We start from the raw sequence: 13139 nt of genomic DNA on the forward strand, positions 1-13139 counted from the left end.
CATATCACTCATTTATAGTACCCATGTTTTAAAGATGGCCTATGCTTAGATAATTATGCTTTTGAAAACTTTCATTTAATTTTGAATGTTTGTATGTTTCAGGTGAATCCTAATCAATCTTCCCAAATCATAAACATACCAAACTATATGCTTGCAAGTCAGAACATGTTTCAACATCCGATGAATCCTCCTATCATGAATGTCCAACCTTTTCAAGTTCCTAATCGTCCTGTGGTTCCTATGGATTTAAATGGCAGATAGTCCCTTGTAAATCATGGTATGAATAATTTCAGTATTGCTATATTAATTTGCTTAAAATATTTTTTTTTAAGCAAGCGTGAACAATACACGGGTGTAGATAATTCTCAGAGATAATCTGTGATATAAAAATCCCTAAAATTCCCTATGTGTAAAATATTTAGTACATTACGCAACAATTATCTTAAAATTTATAATTCTTCTTAAAATCCACTGGATTTTTTCCTACCCATGTTGGTAGCTATGTAAAGTTATTTGCATAACAGAAAATGCACATCACCTCCTTACATCGAGACATTCCTTCGTTCTTGTAAGATTTTTTTTTCTGGTGGAAGAATTTCCCATAGTTTTTCCCCCCCTCTCATTACAGAGAAAAGTTCTGCAAGGCGACACAAAAAAATTTGGAACAATTTTACTTTAATTCTACAAAAATTTTTCTTTGGGCTGCCTGAATTCCCCCAGAACTTTTTTGTGTGTGTTTAACCATATTCTACACATCTCAAATTAAATGCAGCGTATGGTTGCTGTTATATAAACGGTTTGTTAATAGACTTTTTTTCTTCAGAAGGCAGAAAAAGCGTATAAAACAATCTGACCAAAAAAGTCTAAGAGTGATTTTTTAAATTATCTGTTTAATTCTCTATTTTTATAAATTTAAAGCATTATAATTTAAAACAATCCTTCAATTCAAATGATAATTTAATTACAAATATCACATTCACTATATTAGCTTCCACTATGTAAATCTGTTAGATTGCCAGTTCTGATTATCACCTTTCAGTTCCTCCTGCTTTCCTTCAGCTATCCAGCTGATTTTGAGGTTTTCAATCGCACTTTCCTCAATAGTGATTCGTCAGTTTTCAGTAGTTTTCTTATTTTTTTCCTGACTTAAATATTTATTTGTGAATTCTAATTTATATCTTTATTTTGCTTAGCTTTTGATAAGAAATATTTTTAAAAATATATATTTAGGGTTATTAATTTTTTAATAACCTCAAATATGTTTTACTTGTTTTGATGAATTAATTTGTGAATAATTTAGGTGTTTCTTTTTCAGAATAAAAACTATATAATCAAAACTTCTACTGATTCATCCACTGTGTATGCCAAAGTTTTTGTATATATTCTCATCGTGTAAATTCATCAATCACTTGTAATCAAGAGTTTGTTATTGATTATAAATTTATATCTGTATGTATGATAAATATATATCTGTATGTATGATTATAAATATATATATATTTGTGTTGCATTATAGTTTTTTAAAATAAAAATTTAAAAATATGCCTGATTGATTTTTTTCACAGTTTCAGTTTTTCTAAAATAATAATTGTGCATTAGAACTAATTACAACAAAAACTATTTTTGTTGTAAATGGTAGATAATAAGCTTCTAAATACAGTGAGTGGTACTGTAAGTATAAAGTGAAGTATCAAATCAAAAGAAAAAATTGTTATTTATGCTGGCACTATTAAAGCTGCAGTTAAAATTTTAGCAATGTTGATATAGTAAGGCGAAAATTGGTTGAAATTGTGTTTGACGACAAACTCTATTTGGCGATAGATATTGTGCTTTTAAGAACAGAGTTATAACTAAGCCGTTTTTTTTTTAAAGAAGAAAAAAACTTCTTTTTTTTAAAAAATATTTTAAGCCCTTAATTGAAATTAACTAAACCATTCCAAAGCGTTTTAGAGTGTTTAACTATTCCATTTAACAATTAACTAATATTTTCAATAACAATTAAAAAATAAAAAAATATTTTTCTCCCTTAGCATAATAATAAAAAAATGAATACTTTAAATATGCTTTTATATTTGCTTTACTGCAACCATACCCACTGATCCCTACTCTAATGGTTAGTGACTGATCCCACTGTCATTTGGATTAGGAACATAATATAGCTGGTAACGGAGGTGGGTAAATGATCAGGTCTAGAAAAGAGTTTGATCAAAAAACAGCAAAAATTGATCAAAAATATCTGTACACATTATTTATTTATGAATATATTCTTTTATCTTTTGGGTGTGTGAAATTTGATTTCATTGATACTTCTATTGGCATGACAGCCCTTTGTGGGCCAGAGTCTCTCCTAGAATCTTCCTCCATTCTACTCTTTTCTTTGCGATTGTTCTCCATTTATTAATTCTTAGGATTTTAAAATCCTCTTCCACACAGTCTTAGGCTAACCCATCTGATCTTAGGCTTATCTCAAAGTTCCCATTGGCTTGTAATTGAAGATCTTCTAAGAAGATCTTCTGACCTTTAAGCTTTAAGCCAATTATTTCGATGTATTTGTTGATATCAGCTTTCTTGGATATCCTATATAGCTCAAAATTATGTTATGTCCATTAGCTACCAACATTTATAGCACCAAAAATGTTTCTGAAGGCTTTCCTCTCAAAAATAGCAAGCAACAACAGCATTTCATTGATAATGAAGGTTTTATCCAAAGAAGTATGAAGAAAATGTATATAAATTGTTAAATTTTAAAATAGATTAATAAATAAATAAAATTACGAAATAGATTAATAATTTAATAAAATTTCAGAATAGATTAATAAATAAATAAAATTTCAAAATAGATTAATAAATAAATAAAATTTCAAAATAGATTAATAAATAAATAAAATTAGAGGCTAAACATGGCTTGAGATTTTTAAAATTATATTTTCTCAATAACCATGTAAAATAATTTGCCTTTAGTGAACATATTTGAATTAAACCCATCTAAGTTTTTTTGTTTATTTTAATGCAAGTACTATTAAAATTTATTTAATAAGTAATTTTTGTATATCAATAATAAAGAAATACTTGAATAATATAAGAATAATACTTTTTTTCTTTAATGTATTCTAATCTCAACTAGTTTACTATTCATTGGATATTTAACTGACTAATCTGTCTTTGAAATTTTTAGGATTTTTAGCTTGCATGAAGATAATTATGGCTTTATTTTTTCAATGGTTACTTTGTAATAATTAGATTAAATTTGTTTTAAACATTTTAGTTAGAAATATGCGTTGTTTTAGTTACATTATTATTTCTAAATAATATTATGTGCTAGTATTACATTATGTTGGATAATTTGGCGAGTAAATATTTAAAAAAAAAATCTAAGTTAAACTAAATAAATCCGTTTTTTTTTTGTTGTTGAAACTAATGACTTTTGCTAATCCCGGCTTGTAGTAATCCTGAAATTATTGATTTTCCTGATAGGTTATATTTGGTCCTTTATTTTCAGCTTTTTGTAATAATATTTCTGATTTGTGAGATTCCTGATATTTTTGATTTGTGAGTTTCCTGATATTTGTGAGTTGTAACAGTTTAAAATAATTAGTTTGAATAATCTAAAAAATTTGGATTTTCAATCTAATATCTTTTAATTGAACTAAGACTTTAATCAAAAAATTAAGTTTTAATGTAAATGTTAAGACTGTGTTTTTGTTTTGAAATTGTAGAAAACCCACTTTATATTTGATATGAGAAGTCATGAATATCCAATGCACATTTTAATACATTAACTGCTGCACGCGCTTACAACGAAATCTCCTTCAGGGCCACGAGTACCGTTGTACGAAGCGTATTCTCCCACCGAAATTTTAATAATGTGAGTCTGAGCCGCAGGGAAAAAAATTGATTTAATGCTAAAAAAAGCAGATGGGACATTTATGTCTCTTATCTAATTTTTTTTCCTGACGTTCTAATTACGAGTAACAATATAGTTTGGTATTTTTTAATTATAAAAAACAGAGTAATAGTTACTTAAAAAATCTGTTAGGTTATCGGAATTATAATTTTACTTTATTTTTACTATCGAAAAGGTGAAAATATTATTCAGGTAGGAAAGAAAAAAAAAAATCCGAATGGTCTAGAGACGATGTATTGATAATACGCTTGTACCAAAAACTGGTTTGCAAATTTCCAATTCAGCAAATTTGATGTTGAAGAAGCATCACTTTCTGGAAGGCCAGTTGAAGCTGATATAGACGTAATAAAGACATTGATTGATGCAAACCGATCGTTGAGATTTTAAATTTATCGAATTCGGTACTGTTCATAGTAATTTAGGTTTAGGTTCTACTTAGGTCTTATCTCAAAGTTCGACTTATGGGTTCCTCATGTTCTCACGGAAAGAAATTTTTGCTGCATTGTAATAAATTGCTGTAATTTTTTCACCAACTTTTGATGCTATTTTTTTTTTACTACATCTGTGTTTTTGTTTCTAATGCTACTTGCAAGCCTGCTTGGTAAAACCAAGTGAATTTAAGGCAGGGGGTGTATTTCTTGTTTTTCAATGGCGTCATCGTGGGCCAAGAATACGATTTCAGTCACACACGTCACAGTCCGGGTTGGAGGGCTGACCCATTCATACATCCATTTATTCATCCACAGATCGGATAGATTCATCCACAGATCCTCGTTAAACTGTTCTACCGTAAAGTGCTCGACTTCGCACGCAAATCGCACGGACAATCAAAGCAAATGGAGGCATTCTCTCTGCAGAGGATCAAAATTGCGATGGCGTGTCATCGGATCATACTGAGGGATGTTTCCCAGGCCGGCGCCAATAGCCCATTGTGCAGCGCTAGTGCGACGTAAATAAAGTACCTACCTACCTATCATCCACAGATAGTAATTTTGACATGAACCACAAAAAGAGCAATCTCCAATTTAGTACCCCCAGAGGTATTGATTTGTTATGGGAACTTGGAGGACTTTGTGACCCGACAGATTTAAAGTACACTAGCCACCATTTACTACACGGGGAGCCTTCGACCTGCGGAAATCGAACTCACGACCTCTTTGACATGAGCCCAACGCCCTATCAACCAAACTATCCCGGCCCACAGCATTGGTGTTTTAACGATAAATAAAAGCACTTTTTGTTGTGAAATTGATTGTTTTTGTCACGTGCTCCAAAAACCAATACAAGCACGATGGTTGCCGACTGAAATCGTTTGCAGCTATTTTCAGTTGGTTTTAAAACATTCTACGTGATTAGCTTGTGTTTCTTATATAATTTTCAGTAATTTGTATATTGTGTTATATGTAATGCTTGTATATTATGTTAGAAGTGCGTGTCGAAATTCTATTAAATTTTAAGGAACCTGGTGGAATTCTGTTATTTCGAAGTCGAAATTTAATTTAAAAAGAAAAGCATTTGAAGAAAAGACAACTGTTAATCTTTATAGTGCTATATGAATAAAGTACTTAAGAAGACCAGCTTTATCAATTGCTGTTTGATATCAGATTTATCAATTGATTGATCAATTGTTGTGCTGATTATTAAGTGAGTTTTATTTTTCATCTATTTTTATTTAATAATAATTGTGTAGAATGCAGTGCTTGTATGTGTGATGTAAAACTTTTAACTTTCCAAATGATTAAAATTCCTTGCAAATAACAAATAATATGGTTGAACAATATATTTAATAACAATATTATTTCTACACATGCGTAATACTATTTGAAAATACATATTTTTAAAGCGAATGAAGTTTTCAATCAGGTAACATCAATTATAACTTTACTAACCAAATTGGGAAGGAAAGAAAAGTACATTTGAACAAAAATATGACTTATTTGAACTTTATCTGCAATTACGATCGCCTTGTCATTGATTTCTTTTTAACAAGTTTCATGATGTAAATGTAGATGAATTCAGACAGTTTGTATAATAAATCAGAGACTGATATGATAGAGGATCCAATCCAAATGCCCAAGAATCCACCGATGTTGCTAAACAGTTCCATGGGCTAAAACATTTTAATGCGAAATAAATGTTACAATGCATTTTATTCGTTAAACTGAAACAAAAATGATTATTAAATATATTTAATAATCATTTTTGTTAATAATAATTTGTTTTGTTAATAATTTTGTTTGTTTTAATCATAATAGTTAATAATGGTTAAAATAAATAGTTAAACTAGATAATTATATATAGTTGAAAAATCTTCCTGCAAGAAGCCTGAGTCTCAGGGTCGTGACATAGTTGCTGTTTTGCTGATGTTGCCCCGATTTTTGCTTGTCGTTTGCAATCGGTAGTCAGTGCTACCCTGTTGCCACTGTAAGAAATATCCTGTAAGATTTACAGTTTTAAACTGGCAACTGGTTTGGTTGCGCAAAACCTTTAAATTTATGATGTAAATCCAAAGCATAAAAGGTTTTTAACCATAAGGATCATAAAGTTTTTTCCCTAAAGATTACAAAGAAAATTCGCAATCAGGTTGGTAGAGTAATAGAAAAGTTTATACAAAAATAAATCTGTTGTCTCAACAGACTTCTTACCAAATTAGGACACGTTTTCTCTCCGAAACTTATAATGTAAATCTGCACTTGCACTAACTGAATGGGAATATTTTATGTCGGCAGAATTTGTATCGATTCGTCGTTGCTGGGAATCGAATCTGGGTCACTTCATTGAGAGACGCGTGACCAATCCCCTCGGCCACTGCGGTTTAAGTGTTTTGTTGTGAAGAAATTGTAATAGTGTGAATATCGTTCCAATATTATTTCAATTCAATAATAAAGTCGAATCGCAGCTTTATTTATGCGATGTTCTAAACAACGAAATAAGTGCTAAAAAGTTGAAGTAAGTATATTTTATTTTATTACCGTCATTGAACAGTTGACTCAATTTTTGTCTGACTGATACTCGTATGTATTTTTTAAAAATATATATAAGCGTTGTTGAACAGCCGACCCAATTTTTTACGTTTACGACTTTGATTGTTCAACTCTGTAGCGTTGTAATTTTGAACCCAATCCAGAAGACAACGGAAGTCCTGGGTTAAGTATTGGGAGAAATTCGCCTTCGTAGAGAACTTTTTGATGGAACAACTCGCATTTGCGTTACACGGATAGAACAAACACGAAAACCTCCAACGGTAAGCCTGACGACAAGGGGACTCTTACCACCGTCTACCACTGAAGATATTTTACGTCAGCACTGTGGTCGGTGCGAACCTAGTGAGGAATTCGTATCGACCAGCCATCGCTGGATTCGAACTCGATTCACCTCTTTGGAAGGCGAACGCTCTATCCCCTGAGCCATTGTGGCTCTGAAGCAAGCATGGAAAATAATCGTAAAATGATTGCAGAAAAGACAAAGTTATATTACGGAAGGCAAAACTTCGTGGCAAAAACTAAAATTTTAACTGCCGGTTTTAATCGGTTTAGGATGAGAATGAAAAACGGAGAAAATCGTTTTGTCACAAAAACAGCTTTAAACCATTAAATATACTGAGAAATTCCAAAAAAACAACTGGTATTTAAAACAGAGTTCTTCGGGCCAACACCTCCTAGAAGAGAGAAGGCCTCAGCACGGATCAATTTAGCAGTCAGACGTAGCGAACATAAATTGCGCAGTGGACGTCAAATAAGAAAAATGTACCAACCTTCGGGCTACTAAGGTGCGCATTGGAAGGATGCAAGAAAAATGTCATTACACTTAGAATCAAATTTCTCGTTTGTGGTAACCCGTACTAAGGTCTTCTATCTTCTAGGAGGTATTATTCGGGCTCTGTGCTTTGAGGCTTGTATGCCTTCTTTGATCGTTGGCTCAAGTTGTGATGATCAAAAGCGTGCATAGCTCATAATTTCGAGACATTGAGTCCGCTTGTTGTGACATTGATCTTTTTGTGCTGCCGTGGCAGGTTCTCATGATTTGATGAATGAATATTAATGTATGAGAAGTGTCTATAAGTGGCTACCCATATCGTACCCATATCCACTGTGAAGCTGTTAAACTTGCAGTTTTTAAATGCGTGGTGGAATATAAAAGAGATCCTGCTTCAAGCATCTGATCATGCGGGAAAATAATTCACTTTTGCAATTTTTACTGAGGAGAAAGTTTCGTATTTAAAGCAAATTTGACTCACCAACATTGTTGGAACGAAGTTGATCATTCTGAACTTTGCATTTTTGAAAGTCACTCCGATATACACAAATTGGGAGCTGTAAATTAAACAAATAATGAATATTGTTTTCCTAAGTGTATTTGTAAAAAGTAGAGGCATAACAAAAAAACTTGTTTCCATTCTAATTATTTATAAAAATTCTTTTAAATAATTGAAAAAAAAATCATTCAACAAAGTTTAAAGCTAAGATTTTTCCATCAAAAGTTTAAAAAAGGTAAGCGTCACGTGACATTTTGTAAAAATACTGGAGCAAGATTACTAATATGCACTCACTAGAGGTGACAAAAGAAATGGAATATCAGCAGTATGCAAACATACAGATCAGGGTTGCAAGAAACCCACCTACCCAGTAAAACCCACTCTGAAAAACCCACCCTAAAGTGGGTTTTTCTAAAATTGGTTTCTTTTTTATCCTCTGCTATATTAAAGAGCTATTCTATTGAAATATATATGTAGTCTAGCTTAAAAAAATGAACCTATGGTGAAAAATCTAACTGTGTTTGGAGACTGGAGAGTCACCTTTTGCTATATGTTAAGTCAATTCATAAAATTAAACTTAATCATTAATATTAAAATAAGCTTTTTTTAAATAAGGTACTTATCCCTGTCCTTTCTTTTGAAAAAAAACCCCTAATAAAACATGAAAAACCCAATATAACCCAGAAAAGCCCAATAAAACCCAGTCGGATTGAGTTTTTCTGGAAAAACCCGGGCTTTTTGCAACCCTGATACACATGGCAGTAATATTACGTGCAAAAAGTATAAATGGGGTGGTGCATTGTCAGAACTTTTATTTTTGTTCAAGTTATTCACCTGAGAATGTTTATGATGTAATTATTAGGAAAGGATATTAACAGACTTTGAACATATATACTCTTGGATTTGAGATGGACGCTTGGGACATTCCATTTCGGAAGTTGTGAGGGAATCAAATATTCCTAGATCTACTGTGTCAAAAGTGTGCCTGGAATATCTAATTCCAGGCATATAGTACCATAAAAGACAACGTAGGGGCCGACCACTTGCATTTAATGACTGAGACCGCAGACGTGCGCGTAGAATAACAGGCATGTGACATTGCGTAAAATGACTGCATGCATCAATGCGGGACGTGTAATGACGTGTCCCTTAGGACATTGTAACGAAATTCGGCTGAAATGGGATATGGCAGACCGATGTACCATTACTTACAGCACGACATCATTGTCTAGTGCCTTTCATGACTATATTGGTTAGACTTTAGACGACTGGAGAGCTGTAGATTGGTCAAATGAATCACGTTATCAGCTGGAGTCCGTGTTGATGAGAGAGTTCGCGTATGGTGCCGACCTCATGAAAGCTCGGTCCCAAGTTGTCAATAAGGTATGGCAATTTGGTATGGGCACCAAGATGGTGTGGACAGCTTTTTCATGGAATGCACTGGGTCTTATGGTCTGATTGCACCGATCATTGCATGGAAATGATTATGTTTAGCTACTTGGAGATCACTTGCAGCTACTCATGGACTGCATGTACTCAACCCAGAAAGCATGTAACCTTACGGCGACATTGTCTCCGAATTTTATTTTTATGGTCACGAAAATGTTTGTACTAGAAACCTTTTTTCGATAAAGCAAAAATATTGCAGTTTCGAACCTTTTGTCCTAAAAGGATTAAAAATTATTTTTAAAAGCTCTTTTAAAAAGTATTGTCACTGAAATCCGTAATGACGTTTTAGCAGGCGTCACACTAGCGATAGGATCAAACTGCACTGTCCATTAAAATTTCATGACAATGTTGGATTTCAGCTGAGCATACAAGACTTTGCGAAAGGAAACCTTATAATTAACTAGATTTTAGATTATTTTCACCTTGAGACCAGCTTTATTAGAGTATTTTTTCAGTCAAACCTCGATTTAAGGTTTTTATAGAGAAGATCGTTTTCCACGGTTTTGGATTAGGGTAATGTGCGTAGAATATAAAAGATTGTCACAGATCTCGTTTTAAGGTTAGGAGGTTTACGCGTAAACCGTATTACAAACCTTTTTAGGTTAACATTAAAAGGCCTTTGTTGAGGGAAAATGAGCCTTATTTTGCTATCTGGGAAACAATGATGGCATTTTTATGGACGACAATGTCATCGGATCTTTAATGTTAGCGACTGGTTTGATGAATATTCTGGATTATTCCATCGAATGATTTGCTCACCTAAACCGCCCAACATGAATCGAACATTTAGATGATATAATTGAAAGGTCTGTTCGTGTACTCCTGCATCCGAAACTCTTACGCGGACATCTATTGATGCTGCATGGCTTCAATCTTCCTGCACGAGACTTCCAACTACCTGTTGAGTCCATGTTACGTTGACGTACTGCTCTTCGTGGAGTCAGATTAGGTCCGACAAGATTTTAAGAGGTATCGCATGGCTTTTATCACCTCAGTATATCCATATGTGAGCATTAGGGTGTCCCTTATATTTCAATTTTCAAAATTTTAAATGCCTATCCCCTAATTTGGTTCTGTATATATTTCTGGACCGTTAAACTTATCTTAGAACATGCAAGCTAACCCAAGACAACCCATCCTAACCCATGCCAAACATGTCTGACTCTAGCTATTTGTTGTTGTAGATGTTTTTTTTTCAATGCCCACCTCGATAATGACCTAGGTCACACACAGGCACCTGAAGGGCAGATGTGTTGGCCACTTCTTCAGGGGTGCCAACGTTGCTCCCACAGTAAGGACAGATAGTACAGAGAAGGAAGGAACATCCATGCCTTGTCCAGGATTCGAACCCAGAACTTTTCAGATGCAAGGGTAATTCCCTAACCCCTACATAGGCCGGTCGGCTTGTAGATGTTGTTTAGTAGCGGCAGCAATTCCGACACTATTAAATATTAACTGAATGCTACTCAGATGAAAAACAATTGTGAGGCATAGAATGAGAGAGTTCTAAAAACACAAATTATTTACTGGTTGAGAACTTAAGAGATCGTGAAATACCAAATAAATGCTGTTTCGTTCATAAACTGTAACGCGTTGAACTGAGCCCAGAACAATAATTAATTTTCTCTCAGAAAATTTACACATCATTAAATAAGGAACGATGATACTCCGTTGAAAAATAATTATGAGGGGTTGAACAAAGCATTTAGGAATTACTCATTAACTCTAAGAACAATTTACATAGTTTAAATTATGAAAGGAATACTGAACTGATGAAAAAAAATAGTGAAGCTTTGGAGAGGAGTTTAAAATAATTTTTTATCTATCGTATAAGAACTTACTTATTATAAAGTCTGGGATAAAGTACTTTTCTTTCCAGATATCCAAAATTTAAATTCTATAATAATTGAAGAAAAGTAGAATCTTAATATATATGAAGAAGATAAAAAAATTCAATACAAGAGAATATGAGTGCAATTTAAAATTAATTAACTTTCGAACATTTACTGGTGAAAAGACTCACTCCCTTTTCTTAAAGCTCTTAATTTCAGACTCTGTTTTTTTTTTCTTTTTTCCCTCAAGCAAAATTTTTATTTTACGCACTGTTGTTCTTTATCTCCCCTGTTTTACGGCAAATTCTTGCTTTCAGACTCTGTTGTATACATCAGTCTGTTGTAATATCACTTGAGTCCCGCAGTGGATTGATCGTAAAGACACGGTTCTCAGTAGAGTACCGATGTCAAGAGTCACTGGCTGCGGTTAGTAAGCGGGTGGGTGACCACTTAGATCAGCCTTGCGTAGGGACCGAGATCAGCGGTATCGGTCCTCGTTAAACTGTTCTACCGCAAAGTGCTCGACTTTAGCGCACAGGTCGCTGGGCTACCAAAGCGTGGGAGCCATCCCCTCTTCAGAGGATCGAAATTGCGATGGCATGTCTTCGGATCATCGTCAGGAATAATTCCCAGACAGTCACCAATAGCCCATTGTGCAGCTCCAGTGCGACGTAGTTAACGCACCTACTTACCTTACACCACTTGATCCAAAAATTCTGAATCTTGCTCATGGACCCGTCTGTTTTCAAACAATGAAGAACAGCACCAGGACACTGTTGGTTATTTTGAACGATTAGTGTTAAAATATGGGTAGGGGATTAGCTTGAGCCAAAACGAATAACGGCCAAACGAAGAATACAAATTCTGATTGTTTAGCAAGAACCGTCTGCGCTCTCATAATACTTAATCAATAATCAATTGAGACAATCAATCGCTCCTTATCATAATCAATAATCAATTGAGACAATTAATCACTCATAAGCATAATTAATAATCAATTGGGACAATCAATCGCTCATAATCATAATCAATTGAGACAATCAATCGCTCATAATCAATAGAGACAACCAATCGCTCATAATCAATAGAGACAACCAATCGCTCATAATCATAATCTATAATCAATTGAGACAATCAATAGCTCCTTATCATAATCAATAATCAATTGAGACAATCAATCGCTCATAATCAATAATCAATTGAGACAACCCATCGCTCATAATCATAATCTATAATCAATTGAGACAATCAATAGCTCCTTATCATAATCAATAATCAATTGAGACAATCAATCGCTCATAATCAATTGAGACAACCAATCGCTCATAATCATAATCTATAATCAATTGAGACAATCAATAGCTCCTTATCATTATCAATAATCAATTGAGACAATCAATCGCTCATAATCAATAATCAATTGAGACAACCAATCGCTCATAATCATAATCTATAATCAATTGAGATAATCAATAGCTCCTTATCATAATCAATAATCAATCGAACCAATCAATCGTTCATAATCATAATCAATTACCTGCGAAATGGAGAGTTGAATGTTTCACACTCCACTCTGTGAAAAAGGAATACTCACATTTCACGAACTTTTCTTCGTTTTTGATGAAACCGTTTCTTGGTATATGCTTTGAGCGAACATTTCGTAAAAGTGACGAAATAACTATCGTCACTTCTTTGAGGA

At 33.3% G+C, this 13139-nt stretch overlaps 2 protein-coding genes across 3 annotated transcripts in view; one reads left to right on the plus strand and one right to left on the minus strand.

Moving 5' to 3' along the window:
• The window catches only part of LOC107452266 (uncharacterized), a 62036-nt gene extending 60494 nt beyond the window's left edge, over positions 1-1542 (plus strand). For both annotated transcript variants that reach the window (XM_043049615.3, XM_043049616.3), the window contains 2 exons: positions 103-277; positions 1316-1542. In XM_043049615.3, coding sequence (XP_042905549.2) covers positions 103-261 — 159 coding nt within the window. In that variant the 3' untranslated portion in view covers positions 262-277; positions 1316-1542. The remainder of the gene's footprint in view (positions 1-102; positions 278-1315) is intronic.
• A 4190-nt stretch (positions 1543-5732) lies between these two features.
• LOC107452262 (uncharacterized) overlaps positions 5733-13139 on the minus strand; it is a 72344-nt gene continuing 64937 nt past the window's right edge. Inside the window, exons 23-25 of the mRNA XM_087161770.1 lie at positions 11450-11505; positions 8142-8217; positions 5733-6014 (exon numbers count right to left, since the gene is read on the minus strand). Coding sequence (XP_087017896.1) covers positions 5859-6014; positions 8142-8217; positions 11450-11505 — 288 coding nt within the window. The 3' untranslated portion in view covers positions 5733-5858. The remainder of the gene's footprint in view (positions 6015-8141; positions 8218-11449; positions 11506-13139) is intronic.

Source organism: Parasteatoda tepidariorum, chromosome 4 (genome assembly GCF_982258835.1).
Source record: "Parasteatoda tepidariorum strain Cologne lab strain chromosome 4, Ptep-v5.0, whole genome shotgun sequence".
NCBI lineage: Eukaryota > Metazoa > Arthropoda > Arachnida > Araneae > Theridiidae > Parasteatoda > Parasteatoda tepidariorum.